General features: G+C 46.6%; 1 protein-coding gene across 1 annotated transcript in view; it reads right to left on the minus strand.

Annotated features, from left to right (window-relative positions):
- Positions 1–1,157: 1,157 nt before the first annotated feature.
- LOC133252991 (aryl hydrocarbon receptor-like) overlaps positions 1,158–26,079 on the minus strand; it is a 49,998-nt gene continuing 25,076 nt past the window's right edge. The window contains 7 exon segments of the mRNA XM_061426093.1: positions 1,158–2,334; positions 7,697–7,838; positions 8,009–8,118; positions 8,962–9,164; positions 10,075–10,214; positions 14,428–14,554; positions 19,517–19,606. Of these exon segments, the coding sequence (XP_061282077.1) occupies positions 1,158–2,334; positions 7,697–7,838; positions 8,009–8,118; positions 8,962–9,164; positions 10,075–10,214; positions 14,428–14,554; positions 19,517–19,606 (1,989 nt within the window).

Genomic DNA, 26,079 nt, shown 5'->3' on the forward strand with positions numbered 1-26,079 from the left:
ACAGGGCAACCTTAGCCCCGAGGGCATCATCGTATCACGGAAAACCTGAGTACTCGCTCCCCTGTGGGAGGCAGAAAGGTCACACAGTGTGACTTGCACCCAAAGCTGCGTTTAAGGGTGTTAAGTGACAGTTATGTGACGATCAGAGTGTGTGGAGCATTAGGTAAGTGAGCAGTGCTCCTGTGGTAACCTCTTGTGGGCACAAGAAGTGGTGCCAGGAGGTGAGAGCAGAGCAAAAGTGGGCACTGAATTCAAAATACTCACGATCAACTCAAGCTCTGGGTGTCCAAAGCTGGGCTCACTGATGGTTCAGGAGACACCACGGAGGGAAGGGAAGGCAACTGGAGGGCTCAGGCTTATCATCAGGGTTCTCCGGGGGTCCAGCTGTTCCTGCCACCACATGCCTCACTGACCAACACGGACGGTGATCGCTTATGTTTGCAATGTCCCTTCACGTGTCCCTGCACTGGAGCCTCACAGCAGCCGCGTGCCCAGGCCCCACTTGGCCAGCCCAATCGCCTCCCCTGCTGTCCAGATTTGCCCGCAGGTCCCTGGGGCTCCGAATGCAATACCTACCTGGGACTGGAGGCTGTGGCTGCTCTGCATGGAGGGGGTGGGCAGGCTGGATCAGGAGGGCAGGGAGGCGGGGCTGGACTGGACTGCATCTGGTGTCGGCCCGCAGCACTCGGTGCTGGGATGGCCAGTCTGTCCTTGCTCTGCCTTGTGGGCTCAGCCGGGCTGTTGCCTTGGCTTCTTCCTGTGCCTGGGGGGCTGCTCTCCAAGGACAGGAAGGGGCTTAGCTGCAGGGCCTGGGGACGGGCATCTTTCAGGTGCTGCTGGGCACCTGGTGCTCCTTCTCTCACTTGCCCACAGTGTTCCTGGGTCTGCAGCCCCATTTGCACCCACTGATGCTGCCTGGTGCCTGGGCCTAGGTCTGCCCTGTAAGAGCCCTGGGGAGCCAAGGGTCTGTGCAGAAGTGCCTGGGGAGGATAGGCAGGGCGCCCTGAGAGCTGGCTCCCTGCCAGGAAATGGGGTGGCTGCTCCTGACTCCCAGGTGTATCCTGTGGTGGACCAAGTGCCCATGTGCCACTAGGGGCTGACGCGTGCACAATCTGGGAGGAATGCCACCGGCTGGCCTTCGCCACTGAAGGCAAGGGTCAGCTGTGGTAGACCACAGGAGCTGAGGGGTCAGGCTGGGCCTCTCCTGCTCCCTGCTCTGCCCCCACTTCCACAGGGACCACTACTGGCTGGCCCTGGACACGAGAATCCCAAATGCTGTCCAAGGAATGGGTGCCACATGGATTGGCAAAAGATGTGGAGTCTGAGGCATTCAGGGGCCCCTGGCACTGACTACTCTGTGACGGTGTCCAGGGAAAGGATTCTTTGCAAAAATCCAGACTCCCAAGGCCTGGTTGAGCCAGGTGTCCAGGGACATTTTGTCCTAAAGGGAGTGAAAGTGCGCAGTTTGACTGGAACAGCTGGGCTGACTGGCTCGGGCTGGAGGCCTCAGGCAGTGAGACAAGGTCAAATGGTGTTGGTTTCTCGAACATTCCCAGACCGAGAGGGGCCACCTGGCTGTGCCAAGGCTGCCACCATGGAGGGCTCTGGAGTGTGGAGCTGGAGGTGAGACAATGCTGGGTGTGCGCGTGAATGTAGCTAGGCGCTGCGCCTCTGTTCTGAGGTGGAGTTACCGCCATGGCTGGCTGGCCTGCGTCCAGAGAAGACCGGGGCTTTGGGGTCTGTGGAGCAGTTGTGCTGGCTGGTAGGGGCGAGCCCACATTGCCATGAGAAAGTGCCTCCTCCTGGCTGTGGGGGCCCCTTTCCTGGCTGGGAGGCAGCAGGCAGCAGGTCTGAGACCCTGCAGTGTCTGCGTCTGCCCTCAGAAGGTTCTTTCCCCACAGACTCTGGTCAAGGTCCGTGACACCCAGATGCTGTAGGGTGGAGCAGAGGTCGAGCTGTTCTTCCACGTCCTTCTCCAGCAGGCGCTCGATGAGGGTCAGCAGGGAGCGGTCTCCCTTCTCCTCCTCTTTCTCCTGGTTGTCCTCACATTTGTCATGAGACCCCCACCTCTCCAAAGCTGAGCCTTGAGAGGTTGGGGCCAGGCAGGACAAGTACTCAGATTCATCTTGCTGCCTCGTAGCTCCAAGGAGAGAGCCTGTGCACACAGGGCCCTGGTCAGTGGGGGGGCCCTTCGTTGCCCTGGTCCTCTTCCTGGCTGGGAGGGCAGTCAGGGGGCCGGGGAGGCTACTCTCATACAGGATGGCCTCCCCCGTGGTGAAGGTGAACGGCCCCTGCAGGGCTCGCTTACGCAGGTGATCCTCCCCCTCTACATCCCTGTGGTTAAGAAAACACAAGACCAAATTGGGGAATCAGTGTACGAATGAGAAAGGGGGCCCTGGCCAGAAGGCAGCAGTGGCTAAGAAACCAAGCAGATGAACAAGAGGCAGGGTATCCTCTGTTCCAGTTTTTACACCCAAGGAAGCAGCCCTAACACTGAATTTGCTTCTTTCTTGTATTTTTTGGAGTATAGTTTTGGATTCTGAAATACATGTGGTCTCAGAGGAAACTGCTCATTTCTGGAATGAATATTCTAGAAATCCATGTAGAATTCCCTAAACGTCAAGTTTACTTTGAAAAGAATAAAGCATTACACAAATGCATACATACAACTTTTCTCACCAGGGAAAAATTTCCCTTTTTCTCCCTTTCCAAGAGATTCATGGTTCATGTCTGCTCGAAGGCTGCCCCAACTGTCATGGAACACTACGCTCAGCAAGGAGAGCCTTCCTTCAGTAGCCTGACTCCACCTGGAATCTCACATTTGGTTTGGAGTCCCACAAAAGAAAACTGATCCAGCTAAAATAGAGTGTCTTTCACAGAAGCTGACCAGCATGGCGTGGGCACAGGCTGGAGGGATCTTTAGAGAAGTTAGTACTTATCTAAAGATCTCTGCTCATGCCCTTTGTCTTTAACTCTACTTTGTCAGATATTATTACAGTCACTCTGACTTTCTGGTGCTTATTGTTTGCATTACATATCTTTTTTTTTACATCTGATTATTTCTAATGTATTCATGTCATTATTTTAAAATGTGTGTCTTGTAGAAGACATACAGTTCAGTGCTGCTGTTTTGCCCATTCTGACAATCTTTGTCTTTTAATTGCAGTGTTTTATCCATTAACATTTAATAGATTTACTGACAGGCCTAATTTGGGTCTTCTATATTGCTGTTTGCTTTCTGTTTGTACCCTCTTTTTTGGGGGGAAGTTGTTTCTTTGTTCATGGCTTTTCTGCATAGGCACATGAATTTTTTTGGAGTACACTGGATTTTTTGCTGTATCTTTTGCCTTATACGTTTCATGGTTGCTCTAGGAATTACAATATACACCCTTAACATGTTGATGTCTACTTATAATTAATCTTGTGCCACTTTACATAAAATATATGCACCCTGCAACTATGTAGTTCATGCGCTCTCAACACGCCTCTTTTATGCTAAGTTGTCATCTATATTATATCCACATGTAAAAAATTTCATGCTATGTTTTTGACTTTAAGCAGTCACATGTATTTTGAAAAAAAGAGAGAAATAATTTTATGTTTATTCACATGTTTACTATCTCCTGTTCTCTCTATTCCTTTTTCAGCTTCAAGGCTTTGGTAGGTGCCATTTCCCTTCAGTCTGACACCTTTCCTTCAGCATTTCTGGTAATAAATTCTTAGCTTTTTTTTTTTTTTTAAAGGAAAATACCTTTACTAGCTACCATTCTTAAAGGGTATATTTACTGGTCATAACATTCAGAGTTGACATTTTAAAAAATGTCAACTTTAAAGATATTGTTCTAATATCTTCTGATTACCATTGTTTCTGGTGAGAAGTCCACAGTAATTTAAATCACTGTTCCCCATATTTAATGTGCCCCTTATCTTAGGTTGCTTTCAAAGTTTTCCCTTGATCTTTAGTGTGCAACAGTCTCACCAGAATATGCCTTATTGTGGTTTTCTTTGTATTTATACTGCTTGGAATTCACTGAAGTTCTTGAATCTGTAAAGTTAAAGCTTTCACAAAATTGGGGAGGTTTCTGATTATTATTTCTTCTAGTATATGTATATATGCACATTATAAATACTCAAATGAAAATTATATATACATATATATTTTTTTCTGCCCATTCTCTCTGTTACTTTTCAGAGATTTGATTTAACCATATGTTAGACCATTTGGCATTGTTGCACAGATCTCTGAGACTGATTATATATTTTTTCAATCATTTTTTTCTTTTTGTTACTCAGATTGGATAATTCTATCAATCTAGCTTCAAGTTCACAAATTCTCCTGTCATCTGAACTTTTACTATAGACACTATTCAAATTTTTCTGTTTTTTACAGTTTCTAGTCTTCTGCTGAGAATTCTTATTTTTTCACTCATCATAAGCATGTTTTCCTTTGTGTCCACAAGCATAAAGTTGTTATGAAATTCTTATCTAACATCTGAGTCATCTTAGGGTTGATCTCTATTACTTTTGAGACTTTCTTTCCTGTTTCTTCATATATCGAGTAATTTTGGACTTCATTCTTAACCAAACGATAAGCAACTTTGGGTTTTATATGGACATTGTGAAAACATATTGTAGATATGGATTATTTTATGTTCTTCCAAAGATCAGGGATATTTTTGTTTTACTTAACTTGGCTACACTGAAAACGCGAACTCTGTTTCCTGTGTCATGGCTGACAGCTGAGATCTTTCTTCAGTTCTTTTGGCCTTAAAGTTGGCAGCTTGAATTCTAACCTACACATGCATGGTTCAGGGGTCAGCAGAGATTTGAACTGAGTTTATCCACAGAATTTGAGGGCTCCTCCTTTCTGGTTCTCTTTCTAATGGAAAGAAATTTTTAAAAATAGAAAGTTTTTATTTCTTCATTTGATACTGCTACAATTACTATTGTCTTTGCTGTCTGGTTTTAGTGTCATTAAGACCATAAGTTTCCTATTCGAGTTTTTAGCTGTCCAGCCCAAGTGCAGTCTTCTCTAGACTGAAAGCAGTGTAACCCAGGAAACTCACTCTGTCATTCCCTTCTTTCAATCACTGATTCTCCATGACTATGGTTAATGGTTATTATTGTTTTTAACATTTTGTCCAGAAGTTTCAGTTATAGATGTTGCTGTAGTTTTACTTATGGGAAGGTTGATGCAAAAAGAGCAACTTTACCATTACCAGCAGCAAAACTGTTTCAGGAAATTTAAACAAAAACAGAATCAAAACTGAGTAAATTCTCACTGTAAACAGTATGAGGTAGAGATTTCATTTTCCCCATCCTCCAAAAGGCTAATCTGTTCCTACAAACTCACTACTTTGTTCTGTCCTTGTGGATTTAAAATGCCTCTTTAACTATACTTTGTGTCCAACTCTTTGTGACCCCATGGACTGTAGCCCACCATGTTCCTCTGTCTATAGAATTCTCCAGGCAAAAATACTGGAGTAGGTGGCTGTGCCCTTCTCCTGGGGATCTTCCTGACCCAGGGATCGAACCCGCAGTCTCTTAAGTCTCCTGCATTCCCAGGCAGGTTCTTTACCAATAGTGCCACCTGGGAAGCCCGAATGGTACTTCATTTTCCATATGTCCATCCAGATCTGTTTCTTGCCACCCTGCCTCTTCATTGCTCTGTCTACCTGATTCTAGGACAACTCTTTGCTAAAACTGGTGTAGCATTAAGCCTGGCCAGAGAATAATTTGGTACAACCTTTTTGAAAAGCAATTTGACAATATTATCAAGAGCCTTTGAAATGTTTAAACACTTTGACCTAAAAATTCTACTCCTGAGACTCCTTCTAAGGAAGTCAGACTAGCAACCAGATATTTATATACAGATATTTCACCACAGTATCTCCATAATAATGAAAAACTCTTCCAAATTTTAATATTTAATGAAGGGCCATAATGTATTCATATATTATGTAGTTATCAAGATAATTATGGATACTTCTGATATGAGAAATTGCTTTTAACTTATTATTATGTGGAAAAATCAGGACATAAAACTATATATAGGATATAATTTCAAGTATGAAATTTAAATATGTGCCAAATATACCAGAAGGAAATGTACCAACATACTGACAATTTTCCCTTAGTAGGATGACAGCTGATTTTTATATCACTTTGCAATGGTTTTCACTTTCTACAAAGAACAAGCCTTACACACTTAGTGAAACAAACATTACTAAATGAACTGCTGGTTCCTGAACTTCTTGCTTAGTGAATCCAAAGAACAACATAGCTGATACGAGTCATAGAAAATGCGCACTAAGACCCTCTTATTTTTGCAAGGCAGCAAATTGAGGCACATTTACTAAGTGCTTTTCTGAGGCCAGGGTGGAATCAGGCTCAGAATCCAAGTTGTTGGACACATCTTGAATTTCCCAATGATCTAAATATTACTCAGTGAGGCTGCATGTTCAGGGGCCGAAAAGTTTGTTATATGTGGCATATTTTGGCATTACTGGATCTCGGATCCAGAATACAGTGCTAATGAGACCTGGGCCAGATAACTTATTTGGGCTCTTTCATCATTCCCTACATTTCGCATCTCGACCATCCATTTTATACAAATATGTCACAGACCCAAATGGGATCCGGCCATGTAGATTCACAAGTTGGAAGAGAACTTTCTATTGCCTGACATGCTAGCAACATAAAAACAAAAATGAAACTAGACTCTTATTTGTATGCACATTACAAAGTATGTCGTGGATCAACAAAGAGGTGGGCATGGAGGATTAAACGTGAAACCCTGGTCTTCTGGAAGTGAGGGGGCAGATGCTGTGTTACTCAGGAAGTGTCCTGGTCTTGTGCTCAGCCTGCCCCACTGAAGAGCCTTTGACTCCCCTCCTCCCCGCAAAGCCACGCATCACAGATTCACAGGAGCAGGGAAACAGGGAGTGGAGAAAGCAGGTTGAAGGAACAGCATCTCTGAGGACAGGCAAGTAGCTTTCTGCACAGTGCAATGGAGCACAGTAACATCCTTTCAGTATCGTTGATGGCAGATTCTATATGAAACTGAATTCTGGGCAAATAGATTCCAAGAATTCTTTGGAACTAGTATTCAGGGTCTCAGTGTGAGCAGCCATTTTGGTACTGGCCTGAAGAGACATGAGGGTGAGAAGTGGTGATCAAGGAAGATGTGGAGAAAGCCCACCTGGGGGAGCAGACGCAGAGAAGGCCCTCTGTGGGGCTCCTTCAGGGGAAAAGTGTCCGTGTACATGCTTGGATTTACTGCTCAATGGAGAGGCGCCCAAAGCCATGCACGAGTTGTCGTGCCAGACTCTGCTTCCCAGACTCCACCAGCCTGCATCCCAACCCCCGCTGGTTCCTATGCATTCACCCCCACGACCACCCCCAGTGGAGTACTCTATCTACTCTAGACTTGGAGAAACTGAGGGCCATGCTAGCCTCTTGTCCAAAGTCCAACAGCTGGAGAAAAGCTGCAGGATGTGGAGCACCTCAGAGGTGGCTGGACTCACTGCAGGAGAAAGAGCCCAGCTCACAGGGCGCACGGCCCTCAATTCCAGCAGGGTCCTCACTTTCGGCTCTCCTTACTACAGAGTCCTCCGCTACATCTAGGTCTTAACTTACTCTCGTGTCCTGCTTTCTCTAATATCTGGGCCTCGTTTACTACGGGCCTCTCACTTACGTCAGGGCCCGCTGTCGCGCGACGATGCAATCGGGTTGGCCGCCGCGGAACACCAAGTGGGCATTGGACTGCACCCACAGCCAGCCGGCCCGCTTGGTGAGCAGCCGGAACACCGTGAGCCCGCTCTCACCTGTTCGCATCACTGCAGAGAGAGAGGCACGCTCGCTGTGGAGCCGGGCCACACCCTGCCCACCCCGGGACCCTGGGAACCCACCCCGCGCGAGGGACAGTGGGCGGCCGGGAGCTCCGGAGACGTGTGGAACCTCCAGCTTGCCCGGCCCGGGGTGGACTGGGGGTGCCTCCAAAACTCACTGCGTGCGTGATTCTCGGCGCAGTACATGGCGTCGGCCGCGTGGATGAACTGGTAGCCGGATCCCTGTCTGCAGAGTTCGCTGTCGGTGTAGCCCAGGACCACCTTGCCTCTGCAGAAGAGACGCCACAGCCTGACCTCCCGGTCTCGAAGTGGAAAGGAACATTCACTGCCCTACCCGGTCCTCTGAAGCAAGACCTGTGTTCGCCCAGAGGATCTCACCCTGGACTCAATGCCAAGGACACTCTGGGTTCAGACGGGGCAGCTCTCCCACAGCAGGGATGGGGCAGGACCTATAAGCAGCTTCCACACTGAAAAGGTTGTGGTGCCCTCTTAGAGCCTTGTGCCACACAGGTATTCCAAAACTGTTTTAAGCCTATGTTTGTTTACCTCGCTGGATCTAAAATTATTCATATAGGAGAATCAGCGGACTTTTTGTCAAGTTCCACAACTTTCATCCGAGGGCTCTGTGACTCCCCTAAAATTTGCAAGTCATGGTACCAAGGATATATTGGGTCACCTGTTCTTAAACCAGTGCTTTCTAGAACTTGTTCTAAGAGGCATTGGTACTGAAGCCTGTTGACTGATGTTTACCCAAGAAAGATCAACAGTCAAATAAATCTGGGAACATTTGCGTCAAACCTAGTTAATTAGATTTCATGGTGGGACCTCTAGGAGTTTCACTATGATCTGTTTCTGGAAGTCTCTGAGGGATTGCCCAGGATTTGCTGTGTGCATCACTCTGACGCAAACGCCATATTCCTGTGTGGAAAATCTGCTGCATTGCCCCTACAAACACCATATTTCCTACCGACTCACTTTGCAGAACCCATTTGGACAGGACTGGACAATTGTTCTTGCCTTTTCTTTGGTTCTAGACCTAGGATTTTGGCCATAGCTAGTCGAAGCACTCTCAGGTCTCTATGAGTCACGATTTCTGGTCACAGGGATGTACCTGGAATCACAGGCTATAGGTGTGAAGTCCAATTTGTGTTTTGTTTGGAAAAATACATCTTTGTTTTGGAGCTCCAGGATGGTGAATGGCTGGCGAGGTGTTGCCACAGCAAACAGGGTGAGTTGAGGAGATATGGGGATGCCATCTTCTGAGCTATTGTTCTTCCCAGGGAGGAATTTAAGACGGCCATGGAAATTCAACTCCTAGAAAAAGAAGACCCCCACCCCCCCAAACATAATGAATGAGCAGGGAGAAGAGAATGTTAAGTAGCTAAAACAGTGGACATAAATTCCCCCTCTGGAACTCAGAGTGTCCAGTATCCTTGGGGTTGAACAGGCAGGATCGCTTCCTCCTTCCTCCCCTTTCCACAGAGCACAGGCATGCTCAGTTTTGGAGCCTCCTCATTCTTCTGTTCTGCTTATCAGGCCCTGATCATTTTTCATGGCTTCTCTGTCCTCCCTCAGTGCCCTGACTCATGCAGTCTCTTTAAAAAAAAAAGAACAGAGCTGCAGAGTATATAGTTAATTGAGCTGTGAGAGGATATTCAGTTCCAGGAGTTGGTAGGCGTTGTTAGCTTATAGCATATTTTGGTGATGGTGAAGAAGGTGGATGTTAATATCCTGAGTTTACCTGGGATTCCCCACTTTGGGCTGTATTAGAGGTAACGTGCGTGTGTGCTAAGTCACTTCAGTCGTGCCCAACTCTGCGACCCTATGGACTGTAGCCTGCTAGACTCCTCTGTCTGTGGGATTCTCCAGGCAAGAATGCTGGAGTGGATTGCTGTTCCCTCCTCCAGGGGATCTTCCCGACCCAGGGATCAAACCTCCGTCTCTTGCATTGGCAGGTGGGTTCTTTACCACTAGTGCCACCTGGGAAGCCCTACCAGAGGTAACAAGTGTAAATCTCAAGCAAATATATCCCAAGTCTTAACTAGGCAGAGGAAGTTTCAAAAGACAACTATATCTTAAACAGTCTGACCCTCTGAAATCATAGTGAGCTGAAGGCCAGAAGGCCTTCCTGGGATGGTGAGGAAGCCTGGCCCAACCCTTCCATCCAAACAGAGCCATGCATCCGTTTAAGAAGTTCCTGACACTTTAAGTACAGTGTGATTACCAGAAACCCAGAATTGTCCAGCAGGCAGCGGAACCGACAGACAAAGTTTCTCTCAAGGTAAGAGGGTTCCTCCAAGGACAGATGCTGCAGGCTGTCACTGGAGGTGCCACCGAGTGGACAAAACTTTTTCCTAGGTAGAGCTGGGAAGACAGAGACAAATGAAGAGTCTTCATCAGAAAAGTCACTATCACAGAGCTGAGACATCTGTAGTCTTGGAAGAAGCTGGTGGGTGGAGACAATGGGGAGTCACAAGCCCTGTGGCCAAGTGAAGCTTCCTCTTCCCCAGTAGACTGACCTTGATCAGCCACTCAGGCTGGCTTTCTCTCATCAGATGATCCTCGCGCTCCTGCAGGCTTACCTGCCTTACGTTGTCACGAGAATCAAGATAAAAATGGGATGATGCACCTAAGTATTAGTCACTCAGTTGTGCCCGACTCTTTGTAATCCCATGGACTGTAGCCCGCCAGGCTCCTCTGCTCATAGAATTCTCCAGGCAAGAATACTGGAGTGGGTTGTCATTTCCTTCTCCACGGGATCTTCCCGACCTAGGGATCAAACCGGGGGCTCCTGCATTGCAGGCAGATTCTTTACCGTCTGAACCTCCAAGGAAGCACATAACATATATATCCAGCAACCTTATTGGCTCTACTGTTGAAATATACCTTGGAAACAACTATTTCTCACCACTTCCACTTTTACTGTGCCGGGCAGTCATCGTCTGGGGATACATCTCCCCCTTATCAGCTGGGGAAAAACCTTGGTGGTCAAGAGCATGAAGACTGAAGCTTCACCTGTTGTGTGACCCTGGGAGAGTTATTTAACCTCTCTGTGGGCCTTAGTTTTCTTATCTGACTTAACAAGGTTGTAATGAGAATTAAACACATTTATGTATATAAAGCACTTGGAATAATGCCTGGCATGTTGTAACCTCTACGTAAGCTGGCTGCTATGCTCATCATTTTTTCCCTGTTTTAACTTTGCCTCAGCCTTCTAACTGGTGTCCCTGCTTCCACTCTTGCCCACTATGGTCTGTCCTCTACTCAGCACAATAGGTCAGATCACGTCACTTCTCTGCTCAGAACTCTGCGCTGACTTCTTACCTCAAGGTCTAGAGTGGCCTGCATGGTCTGTCTGCTCCTCCATCTCCTGTTCTCCCCTTCGCTCTCTCTGTGGCCTCCTTGCCATTGCTCAGCTATGCTGAGTGCACTTCTGCCTCAGGGCCATTGCACCTCCGCTGCTGTTTCACCTCCACTGCTCACTCCCATTTATCCATGCCTCTTTAAATGGCAGCATGCCCACCTGATAACTTTGGTCTCTCCTTACTTAATTTTAGTTTCTTCTTGATACTATATCCCACCAGAAATGGTACATAGCTATTCATTAAATTTAGGCTCCACTGGAAGAGGAACTTTGTCTCTTTTGCTCACTGCTTTATGCCTAATACCTGGAACATAGCCTGGCACATAATGGGCACTCAGAACACATTAGTTGAATGAAAGGATGAACCAAATGGAGTAGAAATGAACATTTTTCTCATTCTTATTTTCTGCAGTGAATGTCAGTTACTGCCACTTGTAAGGAGAAGAAAATGCTGTGCACAGAAAAGTGACATGATCGTGTAATCTACTAGGAAAAAGCACTTTCTGCTTTTCAACTTTTTTGGTGGGGGCTAGTTCAGCCTCATCTCTTTCCTATCCCAGGAGTTTTCAAGCAAGTCTTCTCAAAGGGTAATAAGAGGATACTCTTGGGGTTAAAAATCCATCTAAGAACCATCTATGCTTCATTAGGAAGTCAAAGATGAAAACTCCAAGTCTGTTCTATTTTTCTGTAATTCTTAACCTGACAAGTCAGATTATATTTACACTGGTAATACTAGTTTTCCCTATGTCACATGAAAATTGATTTATCTAGACTTAAATTCTGCAGAAGAGTAAGAATAGTTTAGCAATATTCTAGCAACTTAAACGTTCAATGGGAAGAATGAAAGGAAAGGCTTAATCAGAGTGTGATCTGATAAATTTTACTACTGTTCTTTCTTAATCTCATTTGATAAAGCCCCTAGTCCAGTGCCTAGCACATGGTGGTGTTTTAGTCGCTAAGGCGTGTCCAACTCTTTTTGCGACTGTAGCCCACCAGGCTCCTCTGTCCATGGGATTTCCCAGGCAAGAATACTGGAGTGGGTTGCTACTTTTATCTCCAGAAGATCTTCCTGACCCAGGGATCGAACCCACGTCTCCTGCATTGGCAGGTGGATTGTTTACCACTGAGCCACCTGGGAAGCCCTAGTACATGGTATGCCCCTAATATACACACATGTATAAAGCATACATCCACTTGAATTTGGTTTAGGAGTGCGGTCTTTAGGCATTTATCTGGCATATATATAATACTGTTATTAAACTAAGGGCTTCCCTGGTGGCTCAGCTGACAAAAAATCTGCCTGCACTGCAGGAGACCTAGGTTCGATCCCTGGGTTAGGAAGATCCCCTGGAGAAGGGAACAGCTACCCACTCCAGTATTCTGGCCTGGAGAATTCCATAGACTGTATAGTCCATGGGGTCACAGAGTCAGACACAACTGAGCGACTTTCAGTTTCAGTTTATTAAAGTACTATCGTATTTTGTTTTTAAATTTAATTTTGGATGACTTGGATCTCTTGCTGCACATGGGCTTTCTCTAGTTGTGGTGAGCAGGGGCTCCTCCCTTGTTGGGGGGCACAGGCTCTAGGGTGCATGGGCTCAGTTGCCTCTGGGCATATGGGATCTTTCAGACCAGGGATCGAATTTGTGTCCCCCGCACTGCCAGTCAGATTCTTAATCACTGGACCACCAGCGAAGTCCTGTATCTTTATTTTGAAGAATATTGCCACGCATATATTTATAGACATGGGTAGAATGCTGGACAGGGAAGCCTGGCATGCTGCAGTCCATGGGGTTACAGAGTCAGACATGACTGAGCGACTGAACTGAGACCACTGTATGGTTTCTGCTACAAGTATGTAAGTAGCAGTTTCTGCTGCAAGTATGTAAAGGATTAAAAGAAAATTTAAAGTCTGAAGTTATATGCAAACTTTCAGAGTACTCATTGTTGAGGGCATAGTTTAAGCTTGGCGGTATCAGGAACTATATACAAGTCTGCACTTCAGATCTTTGCTCCTTGTCCTTGCGACCCTTGCCAGTCAGAATGGACAGAAGTAGAGGCACAGAAGGAGCCCACACAGAGGCATGAAGCTCAGTGCTGACGACAAGATTCCTCCCTTCAAGGAGCTGATAATCTGATGGGAGAGAAAAAAAAAAAAAAAGATGTATTTCATCAAGTGACTTTAGTCCCTTGACTTAAGCTGACTTTCTGTTCTGGAGATGGAGTCTGTGTGGACTGTCTTCGGTGGAGGCGGCTTCAACAAGAGCAGGACTGGGATCAGAGCAGCCAAAGCCGAACTGAAACAAAGCTGCATGTCGCAAGGTTGTACAACCATACTTGTAAGTTCATTCCTCTTTAGTATTTTAGGCTGTCTACTGCAAAAAGGAAATCATTATTACTGTGCAAACACTGGCGCATGACTTCATTCTTTTCCCGAGTGAAACATCTGTCTTTTGAATATTTCATTCTTTTCTGGCCACACTTCACAACAAAACAGAAGAGTCTTGAGTGCTGGGTGAATGCATTAAATGTGCTCTAAATCCTTGGAGAGTGGACCTGTATCTGGATTTACAAAATGGCATTGACTTGTGAACAACAGTGTTGCCTTTTCCCTGTGGTATCCCGTCAGTCAGCAGTATGACATGTGGCCAGGCACAGATATGAGCCCCCCCACCAGCTCAATCATTGTTCAGGGATGCACCTCCCTGGGCAGCAGAATGTTCACTTCAGCATGAGTCTTGGCACTCACAGTCGGATCCATCTGGGCAGACCTCAGTCTCATCCATACATTCATTTGTTTAAGGGACTAACCCTTACTGAGTGCTACTGTCTCAGGCACTGTTCTAGGCCTTGGGGATACACAGGGGAACCAAACAGCAGGATATCCCTTCCTGCATCCTTCTGGTGTAAAGACAACAGAAGGTCATGCCCCGTGCATGTTTTCTAGTCACTCGGAGGATTAGATGAGGCCACAGGTGTGAGAAGGTGTAGAGGATGCCGAGTCCTGTGCCAGCACTCTACCTGATTCCCATGAAGATCCTGGCCCTATCCCCCACTCCATCCCTCATGTACCTGAGGCTTAGTGGGTACGTGATCAGTACTGTAAGCTGAGAAAGTCTAAACTCCTGGTCCTATTTCTTCATCAGGGACTACTAAAACACAGACAGGGTTGGTTTCAGGTTTTAGCCCTTCTCCTGAGCTGTGGTAACTTACAGTGGGTGTCCTGCTGCTCTGCTCTGCTGATGGGAGTGGTGTCTGGAGGCCAGAGGAACTGGCTCTGGAACGTGGCTCTGTCTTCCTTGTGGATCAGCTCAAACACGCTCTGATAGATGACGTCTGACTGCAAAGACCAAGAATCCCCGTCACCCTCCTGGGGCTGCTTCCTGCCTTCCTGAGACTAGGAGTGACCTATTCGCTTTCCATGTCCCTGAGCCATGCCAGCCCCTCTGACATCCTCCTAGGCCTCCTTGCCTCACCTGCCCATGCCCCTTCTTGAGCTGGTGGCTGGCCATGTGCTCCCTCACCCTAACCCTCGTCCCTCTTCTGATCTTGAAGATCAGAATCTTCCTAGACTGCTGCTGTCCCCAGATCCAGAAAACATCACCCATGGTGTTGGAGGACAACCTTGTATTGTGTCTTGGAAGGGTGGCACTTCCTGGGGTCAGTGGGAAGGAGTGATTGGCAAGGAGATGAGTCACAAACCAGCAGCAGGGGGATGCCTGAGGTGGAGCACCTGCAGAAGCCACTGAAACAGCACTGAGAGCTGGCCTGAAGCTCTGCTGAAGTAGAACGCTGAGCTTTCCTGGAAGCCAGCTCTTCTGGATGACCAAATCCAACTGAATTTGAACAAAAATTTCATTTCCAGGGAGATCCAAGTTTGTTCCATCACTTATTAAAGGAGATCAGATCAGATCAGATCAGTCGCTCAGTCGTGTCTGACTCTTTGCGACCCCATGAATCACAGCACGCCAGGCCTCCCTGTCCATCACCAACTCCTGGAGTTCACTCAGACTCACATCCATCGAGTCAGTGATGCCATCCAGCCATCTCATTCTCTGTCGTCCCCTTCTCCTCTTGCCCCAAATCCCTCCCAGCATCAGAGTCTTTTCCAATGAGTCAACTCTTCGCGTGAGGTGGCCAAAGTACTGGAGTTTCAGCTTTAGCATCATTCCCTCCAGAGAAATCCCAGGGCTGATCTCCTTCAGAATGGACTGGTTGGATCTCCTTGCAGTCCAAGGGACTCTCAAGAGTCTTCTCCAACACCACAGTTCAAAAGCATCAATTCTTCGGCGCTCAGCCTTCTTCACGGTCCAACTCTCACATCCATACATGACCACAGGAAAAACCATAGCCTTGACTAGACGAACCTTTGTTGGCAAAGTAATGTCTCTGCTTTTGAATATGCTATCTAGGTTGGTCATAACTTTCCTTCCAAGGAGTAAGAGTCTTTTAATTTCATGGCTGCAGTCACCATCTGCAGTGATTTTGCAGCCCAAAAAAATAAAGTCTGACACTGTTTCCACTGTTTCCCCATCTGTTTCCCATGAAGTGATGGGACCGGATGCCGTGATCTTCGTTTTCTGAATGTTGAGCTTTAAGCCAACTTTTTCACTCTCCACTTCCATTTTCATCAAGAGGAGATGAGAGGATATAAATGCCAATCTAATCTCAAAATGGTCAAGAAGCAACAGTTAGAACCAGACATGGAACAACAGACTGGTTCCAAATCAGGAAAGGAGTACATCAAGACTATATATTGTCACCCTGCTTATTTAATTTATATGCAGAGTACCTCATGAAAAATGCTGGACTGGATGAAGTACAAGCTGAAATCAAAATTGCCAGGAGAAATATTAATAACCTCAGATATGTAGATGACACCACCTTATGGCAGAAAGTGAAAAAGAACTGAAGAGCCTCTTGATGAAAGTGAAAGAAGAGAGTGAAAAAGTTCGCTCAACATTAAAAAACTAAGATCATGGCATCCAGTCCCATCACTTCATGGCAAATAGATGGGGAAATAATGAAAACAGTGAAAGACTTTATTTTGGGGGGCTCCAAAATCACTGCAGATGGTGACTGCAGCCATGAAATTAAAAGACGCTTACTCTGTAGAAGAAAAGTTATGACCAACCTAGACAGCATATTAAGAAGCAGAGACATTACTTTACCAACAAAGGTCCATCTAGTCAAGGCTATGGTTTTTCCAGTAGTCATGTATGGATGTGAGAGTTGGACTATAAAGAAAGCTGAGCGCAGAAGAATTGATGTTTTTGATCTGTGGTGTTGGAGAAGACTCTTGAGAGTCCCTTGGACTGCAAGGAGATCCAACCAGTCAATCCTAAAGGAAATCAGTCCTGAATATTGATTGGAAGGACTGATGCTGAAGCTGAAACTCCAATACTTTGGCCACCTGATGTGAAGAACTGACTCATTGGAAAAGACCCTGATGCTAGGCAAGATTGAAGGCAGGAAGAGAAGGGGATGACAGAGGATGAAATGGTTGGATGGCATCACCTACTCGATGGACACGAGTTTGAACAAGCTCTGGCTGTTGGTGATGGACAGGAAAGCCTGGCTTGCTGCAGTCCATGGGGTTGCAAAGAGTCAGATATGACTGAGTGACTGAACTGAACTGGTATGGTGACTTGAACATGAAACAGAATTAAAGTATCCTGTCTCCATACAGATTTTGGAAGTATTTTACACATAAAGAGAATGTTCGTCTCCAAGCCAGTTTGCCTTGGGAAGTCTTATGTAGTCCTTGAAAATAAAATAGGTTTGATTAAAATTTAGTGCGTCTCTGTACCCTTTGTTGTTGCCGTTCAGTTGCTAAGTTGTGTCTGTCTCTTTGCCACCGCCAACTTCTATCTGAAATAAATTACACACTTTTTCCTTCTCCTCCTGCACTCCCACTGCCTACACAGCATGATTGCCAGCAGCTGCTTGTATGTAACTGCTGTCTGCCACGAAACTCTGTGAAAACAGCTTTGCAGGAGCATCTCCACCCAGTATGTGGTTATGGTGACAAATATTACAAAGATCTAGTCTAATCTCTGAAAGGACAGAGACAAGGAAGGGCCTGGCCAAACGGCCTCCAGGCTGGCAGAGGGGAAACTCAGGTGGGGGAAGACCCCAGGTTACAAGGACGGCCTGAGGGGGGTTAATGGAGACAGAGGTTTATGAGATCTTGACCGATGGCAGCCTGGGGCTGAGACCAAGGGAGGCTTCAGAGACTTCAGGGCAGAACAGAACAGAGCCTGGAGGAGTGAATGGGCCCCAGGAAAGCACAGCCCCCACAAACGCTTGTGCTCCTTCCTCTAGAAAACCCAGCACTGGTGTTGGGGGGCTGTGCACAGAGGCAGGGGCCACTCCTCCCCCCCCCGCCCCCCCCTCCTGACTGCCCTCCTGCCTACCTGCGGCTCTCACTCGTCCTGCCATCTGCCCTCTGCTCCTGCAGGCTCTGAGGAGGAAGGCCTCTCAGCAAGGCCCCGCTCCACCCTCAACGTTCCCTGCACCAAGCGAGGGGTTTCTCTGAGATCAAGGGCTTTACTCAGGTTTGGTTTTTTTCTTTCCTTTGGAAGCCCTTTATTTTATAGAGTCCCTGTTCCTCTACCTTCCCCAATCATGCTTGTCCTCAGTGAGGACACGTGCGTCGGGAAGTTGCACGTGGATGGTGTCGGTGTGCTGAGCTCAGGGTCTCAGTTCTGTTTTGCCGAATAAAACTCCTCAGAGTTTCAGCTGAGAAGCAGCCGCCACAGACTGGAACTGATTGACACTTTTTCAAAAGGAAAAGTGAAAAGACTAAAAATTCTCGTGTCTTTTCATCACAAGTAGGGGGTGGGTGGTCCCAGATCCGCTAGTGGGCAGGCTGCGCCCTGTGTGGGAATGTGCTGCGGTGAAGAGTGGGGTCCTGAGTCCTTTTGCTGCCTGGTTTTCAGAAAACCGTTTGTTGCCATGGCATTTATCAAGCCCCTCACTTGCGCCTGGTGAGTAAGGCATTAGCCAGGTGGGTTTTCAGGCTGCAGAACGGGTCTGTGAGGAATGGAATGTCTTCCTTCAGTGGGGTTGTGGAGACAACCCTCAGGGCTCCCACTGGCCCTCAGGCCCCTGTTCACTGAAGTCCATGGGGCAGTGGCTCTGAGGCAAATGTGTCCTGGGAGACAGGGCTCCTCCAAGGGGCAGCTGGGCCTCCAGGGCTGGCCTTTGGCCTTGAGACACTTCCTTGGAGCCGCTCCATAGGCTTACCGCCTTTCTCCCAGTGGTCAGATCAGAATTCTCAGAACACAGAATTTCACACCCTGGCAAGGACCCCAAGAAATGGGATGAACTTATTGTTGGGGGTAGGCGGGCTCTTAGAAGCTGGAAAAAGCCAATAGCCAGTGAGGTGGCAGAGGGCAGTGCATGCTCAGTCATGTCTGACTCTTTGTGACCCTATGGACTGTGGCTAACCAGGCTCCTCTGTCCATGGGATTTTCCAGGCGAGAATACTGGAGTGGGTTGCTATTTCCTTCTCCAGGCAGAAGGCAGAGGAAGGGACAAAAAAGGCTGAGGGGAACAGGTCCAGAGGTGACATGCTGTGGGAGGCCAGGGCCAGTGCTCCCCAAGGCCACGGAGGTGCATTAGTGGAGGGCCCAGCACCCCTGAGAAGCTTGGTGACTGTGCTGTGTGGTCAGAACAGATGGCAGAGAGGAAGGCACCGGGCTGGGCTCATTAGCATCCACCGGGACGACAGAGCCATGAGGAACCAGAGGCCAGGTGGCAGGACTTATTGACCAGAAGTCAGTGGGCTTTAGTCAGTGACGACCAGCAAGGCCAGAGGGGTGCCTTGGGCCTTGGGGCTGTGGAGATGGTTGCAGAGCACAATGTCCTTAGGGAAAAGTGACGGGCAGCCAACAGCGATGCTGCTTAACATGTATAAAAGGAAGTGAGGAAGGAGGCCCAGGAGGCTGAGGGCCATCACCTCCATGAGAAGTGATCATCCTTTGCTCAGTTTCCGAACCTGAGACAGTTTTAAGGTCTGGAGCCCCCTGACTGGAGAAGTGGAAGGGTCCTTAGGAGATACTCAGGTGACCACACCTTCTATCCAACAGACTTCAAAATGCCTGGTCATTCTCCTTTCCCCAGAGTGTGGTCACCTTCCTCCAGGTTGAGGAAGCCAGTGTTTTGGGAAGGCTCAGGTGGGGACATGCAGTATGTATGTGCGGGATTGAAACCTAGGTTCCTACAGTTACCCCACAGACATTAGCGTAACGTGGCCCCACCTCGCCCCTAACTACTCAACTGAAAGATAACCACTCACCTGATGGAACCCCAGGTAGTCCTGGACCGTGGGAGAGACATAGAAAACATAGCCGTCTTCCGTGACCGCCACGAGGAAGCCGTCGAGGGCCTGGCGAGAGGCAGAGAGGGCTCAGTTCAGAGTGTGCAGGCGGGTGGAGCTCCTGAGGCCAGGCCCAGGTTGGGAGGGGCTTCTGCTGAGCTTCCTTTTGGTGTGGGAGTCCCGCACATCCTGAATCGTCACTTTGTAAGCTATCCTGCTAGGCTGCTCAGTGCAAATACCCCTCATTCACTTGGGCTCTGCTGGAAAGGCGCGCGCCTGTGCATATGTGTGGGCGTGTGTGTGTGCACACGTGCGCACATGCATGTCTGAGACAGCAGAGTCAAATTCCAACTTCTGTCAGTTGAGAACACTGCAAACTGAACCGCAATTAATCAAACAAATACACACACATTTTTTTTGTTTTCCTCTTCTCATCTGTCTTCTTGACGCAACTGATCCGTTCAGCGCCCCTCGTCAGGAGACAGAGCAGACTAGTGCTCTCTATCCACTGAGGCTGTGGCTGGGCTCGCCTGGCCGGGGGGTAAAAATTGAGCTCATCACCTCCCAGCCCTCCTGCAGCCACCCGGTTGGAAACCCCAGGAATACAAAATTTTAACCATTTTCCCAGGAGTCTTAAGAGGCATCAAGCCTCAGGAAAAACATTTTTTTGGTTGTGGTTGAGATGAGTTTTAATTTTAAGCTTTCAGTTGGAAACAGTTTTTTATACTTATGTTGAGGAAACACGTACCTATGGCTTGAAGCCATCCCCCACCGCCCCCAGCATTTCCAAGTAAATGACAGTGATGACAACAACAACAAGGGTAATCCTGCTGGAGGATGCCATGTTCTGCTTGCTCCTTATCACACCTTTACTGTATGCTAATATCAATTATTGTAATGGTTGCTTCGTGTACACTCCCCAGTTCTGTGCTCCTCTCTTGATTCATTGAGCTCAACTGGGTGAGTTCTAAACCTGGTTAAATTCAGCCTTCTGTTCACTCCATGTCTGCACCCTCACAGCTGAGCATGATGTTTCCACATTACACTCCCGACTGTGAATCTTAGATGGTCCCAGATGCTGCTTAAGCATTCTGTTACATTTTCCTTGGTCTAATTCAGTCTCCTGTTCTCTTAGATGACTGTTTCACACCCCTCTCTCTCCCCTCACATCTCTGACACCTCCTTCCCTGTCATCACGTTCAGCCTTGCTACTTTGCACTGAAAATAAAGAGCAGTGGGAAGAGGACTTCTACAGGGTCCCACCACCCTGCAACCTAAGTTTGCATGCTCAGTCACTCAGCATCCGACTCTCTGCAACCCCATGGACTGTAGCCTGCCAGGCTCCTCTGTCCATGGGATTTCCCAGGCAAGAATACTGGAGTGGGTTGCCATTTTCTACTCTAGGAGATCTTCCCAACCCATGGATCAAACCTGCATCCCCTGGATGCAGGATTTTTTACCACTGCACCCCCTAGGGGTCTCACAATGTATGTTTATCTGGTTCCATAAGCTTTGCTTTTCTGCTGGTTAAAATGGGTGAACTCTTCAGCTTGCAAACCAAGCCCAGCCCCTCCACTCACTGATACACTAGATCCCACCCCCCATTGCTTGGGCAATAAAACAATGTGGAAATACATCTTAATGTACCACTATTCCTAGTCACATGGATTGGTGGAACAAAAATTCAAACAATTAAGCAGTTATTACAGAAAATCCTGGAGTATGAAGTCAAGTGGGCCTTAGGAAGCATTACTACGAACAAAGCTAGTGGAAGTGATGGAATTCCAGCTATTTCAAATCCTAAAAGATGATACTTTTACAGTGCTGCACTCAATATGACAGCAAATTTGGAAAACTCAGCTGTGGCCACAGGACTAGAAAAGGTCAGTTTTCATTCCAATCCCAAAGAAAGGCAATGCCAAAGAATATTCATACTACCATACAATTGCGCTCATTTCACACGCTAGCAAGGTAATGCTCACAGCCTTTCAAGCTAGGCTTCAACAGTATGTGAACCAAGAACTTCCAGATGTACAAGCTGGATTTAGAAAAGGCAGAGGAACCAGGAATCAAATTGACAACATTCTTTGGATCATAGAGAAAGCAAGAGAATTTCAGAAAAATGTCTACTTATGCTTCATTGCAGAGAAGGAAATAGCAACGCACTCCAGTGTTCTTGCCTGGAGAACCCCAGGGACGGGGGAGCCTGGTGGGCTGCCATTTATGGGGTCGCACAGAGTCGGACACAACTGAAGTGACTTAGTAGTAGTAGTATGCTTCATTGACAATGCTAAAGCCTTTGACTGTGTGGATCACAACAAACTGTGGAAAATTCTTCAAGAGATAGGTATATGAGACCACCTTACTTGTCTCCTGAGAAACCTGTATGGAGGTCGAGAAGCAATAGTTAGAACTGGACGTGGAACAATGGACTGGTTCAAAATTGGGAAAGGAGTACGTCAAGATTATATACTGTCACCCTGCTTATTTAACTTATATACAGAGTACATCATGCAAAATGCTGGGCTGGATGAATCACAAGCTGAAATCAAGATTGCCAGGAGAAATATCAGCAACCTCAGATATGCAAGTAATACCACTTTAATGGCAGAAAGGAAGAGGAACTAAAGGCCTCTTGATGAGAATAAAAGAGGAGAGTGAAAAAGCTGGCTTAAAACTCAACATTAAAAAACTAAGATCGTGGCATCTTGTCCCATGATATCCCTATCTCTTTTCTAAGAATTTTCCAGTTTGTTGTGACCCACACAGTCAAAGCTTTTAATACAGTCGTTGAAGCAAAAGTAGATGTTTTTCTGGAATTCCCTTGCTTTCTCTATGATCCAACAAACGTTGGCAATTTGATTCCTGGTTCCTCTGCCTTCTCTAAACCCAGCTTGTACATCTGGAAGTTCTTGGTTCACATATTGCTAAAGTCTAGCTTGAAGAATTTTGAGCATAACCTTGAGTGTGATCCAGTTATAGTTGAATCCTTTCCAGGAGCAGGATTTTGCTGTTTTGAGGCTTATTCTGACTCCAGGCTTTTTCTAAGCTGTCTGTTTCCCTGATTTTCTCTGTTAAACTTTAGCTGTTCTACAATTTCACCCCTCTGAATTGGTAACTATCAAAATTACCATCATTTTTGAGAGTGCCATTATACTGAACTTCCCCAAGCTCTGTTCCAAACTAATTTAGTCCCTTTAGGGAGAGCTTCAGAACTCCCTATTCTTATGGCCTATTTCTCTCCAGAGCCCCTTTACTGGAGCTGGGACCATGGGTGGTGGCCACTTCTCTGGAATTATATCTTTTCTCTATGAATGAGTCTTAGGCAAGGATGGTAATCTCTGATCATCTTGACTAGACCGTTTGAGTATGGATCCTCCCCACTAAAAGGGAACTGAGTTGGGGAAATTTTTAGTCTGCCATTCCTGTGACAGACTTTCTACCCTATAAATGGGGCCTTGATGTGGGAAGGGAAGCCCAGGATTTTTGGCCATATTTTCTTGGAACAGAGCTTTGGCAAAATGAGCTGGGGTGATGCGAGCTGACAGAAGCCTGCCACTCCTAGGCTGAAACCACAACCATAGATTGGGAACTGGGGAGAGAAGGAGCCTTATCTTACTGGCTGCATGCATCCAGAGTAGAGCCTCTGGCACACTAAACTGGGGCCAGAGGGCCATCTGCCAAGCTCTTCCCACTGCCAGTCTAGAAGTCCCAATTCTCCATACACAACCAAAGAAAAAGAGAAAACATCAGTTATTCTATTTGGATGGCATCAGATTTTTACCATTTATTATTTTTTATATTTTATGCCTGGTCTTACTTCATCATTTCCTTATCTAGTGTATTTTTAGAAAAATAGAATTATTTAAATTTGACTTGTTCTTGAATGCCAAACATCTTAAAGGGCACCTAAAAAATGCCAAATATTTATTCAGCAACTGAAACAAGTTTTTTTCCTTCAGCAACTGAAACTGATTCTTACTGGCAGTCATTTAAAATGTTATTAAATATGAAGCTGTGATGGTTCATTTTTATGTACCAACTTGGCTAGGTATGGTGCCCAAGAGTTTGGTCAAATACTAATCTAGATGTTGCTGTGCAAGTATTCATTTTTGAGATGTGAGAGTGAAAGTGAAAGTTGCTCAGTCCTGTCTGACTCTTTGTGATCCCATGGACTGTAGTCCATGGAATTTTCCAGGCCAGAATACTGGAGTGGGTAGCCTTTCCCTTCTCCAGGGGATCTTCCCAGTCCAGGGATCAAACTCAGGTCTCCCGCATTGCAGGCAGATTCTTTACCAGCTGAGCCGCCAGGGAAGCCCAAGAATACTGGCGTGGGTAGCCTATCCCTTCTCCAGTGGATCTTCCTGACCCAGGAATCAAACTGGGGTCTCCTGCATTACAGGTGGATTCTTTACCAACTGAGCTATCAGGGAAGCCCCTTTGAGACGTGAATAACATTTAAATAAATGGACTCTGAGTAACACGGATTGCCTTCCATAATGTGGGTGGGTCACATCCAGTTAGTTAAGGGACTTAAAGGAAAAAGTTTGAGATCCCTAAGAAAAAATTCTGCTTTCAGAATTTTTGGACTTCAGCTTTTGGACTGAAGATTGCAACATTAACTTTTGCTTGGGTCTATAAGCTTCTAGCCTTCCTGCTAATTTCAGATTTGCTACACCCCACATTCACATGAACCAATTTCTTAAAATCTTTCTCTCTCTCTCTCTTCACACACACACACACACACACACACACACACACACACACATCCTACTGGTTCTGTTTCTCTGGGGAACTGTGGTTAATATAGAATTTTGGTAATTTTCAATTAAACAAACTAATTTAAAACTATTCTTTAGGCATCTTATTTCAAGAGACTTTTGGTTAAAATTCCTATGTTAAAGGTATAGATACAAAGAAGTTCAAATTCACTACAAAGTAAAGTGATCATTGTAATCAACCATCATATGTCCAGCATTTATGGTAACATTTTGACAGTTTTTGTAGCAGGTCTTTTTTTAAGTTTTTTAAAGTATGAAGTATTAAAAAAAAATAGTACTCTTGAGAGAGTCATTTCCTAGGCAGGTTGATAGGGAGTCTAGGGGTCCCCAAGGAGAGAGGGTTCTGGAATTCTCAACGAGGAAGAAAGGACAAACTTTTTTTCTTTCTCCACATTCCTTAGGATTATATAACAATAATGTATCCTGCCTAGGGACAGTCTTTGGATTAAACCTTCTGGCTAATTCTGTTATCTTAAAATGTAAATTATGGGAATAGGTCTGGTGAGGTCTTTACAACCTCCAGACAGTCTTTGGAGTATATAACTTCATTGTTAACACTAGCAAGCGGGTACTCTTTTTGCCCCCTTCTGATGCCTATGTCAGAAGCTTTCTCTATCTCCTTTATGCTTTAATAAAACTTTATTACACAAAAGCTCTGAGCGATCAAGCCTTGTCTCTGGCCCCGGATTGAATTCTTCTCCTCCGGGGGCCAAGAATCCTGGTGTATTCGCGTGATTCAACAACAACCTTTCATCTTGGGGGCCCATCCGGGATCCTTCAGGACAAGGTAAGGATGCTTGGAGCTTTAGTTCTTTGTTCTCTTAGCGAACACGTTTTCTGCTGTGCTTTACCAACTCTACCGTGTGCTTGTGTGAATGAATGGCATGCCCTGCGTGAAGCAAGTAAGGAGCCCTGCTCTGCGGTTCCATGGTGATCTCATAGGGCTTATGGCAGAAACCTGTCAGGGCGTTATACTGACCTGCCAATGCCAAGAGGCACCCAATGTCTCCTTCAGGAACCGACCAGAAATGGGCAAAGCATGTGGACCGAACTCTCCTTTTTCGGTCAAACTTTTCGGTCTCTTTGACCATTTCATAACTCCTTGGGAATTAGAAATACTAACCTAATCTATCGGATCATAGACTTTCAAGGGACTTGCGATCTATACTGCTATTGTGTACTGTGGCTTAGGTCCCAAACTTGGATTGGTATTCAAGAAAGCGCCTAGCCTCGCTAGGAATCGAAAGTTCGGAAGCTAGATGGAGCTCTAGCTCCCAGAACATCTCTGAGGTTAAAGGTTACTCAGATTGGGACTGCGCTGGGTTTTTTTCCTTTGGTAACTCCAGCTCTTAGTGGATCAGAGGAGGCTATTATACTGGTGTGGTGATGCTTAGAAAGAACCTCTCAGTTTTATGTTCGCGTCGGTCTTATTGTAGTCAGGAAATACTCAGGGTCGTGCACAGGCACTCAGGTGACGAATGTTTCCCACAGTGGTCTTAGCTTGAGAGGCATTCCAGAAGGTTACTCTAATTCACCCCGGGTGACATCAGAGGCAAGCAAGGTTAAGGGTGAAGAGCTGGACGTCAAGTAGGGATGCTATCAAGTCTACCCCTGGTACATCCCCACCCCATCTCGGTGGTAGAACCGGGAGGGACGAGTATGGCACCTGCATCGGTAAGGGACAGACTAAGTCCGACCAGGAAGGAAAAGCTTTTGGTGTAACGTCTGTCTACACCCCCATCTAGAGCAGAGAGGGACGCC

Source organism: Bos javanicus, chromosome 1 (genome assembly GCF_032452875.1).
Source record: "Bos javanicus breed banteng chromosome 1, ARS-OSU_banteng_1.0, whole genome shotgun sequence".
In the NCBI taxonomy this organism is placed as follows: domain Eukaryota; kingdom Metazoa; phylum Chordata; class Mammalia; order Artiodactyla; family Bovidae; genus Bos; species Bos javanicus.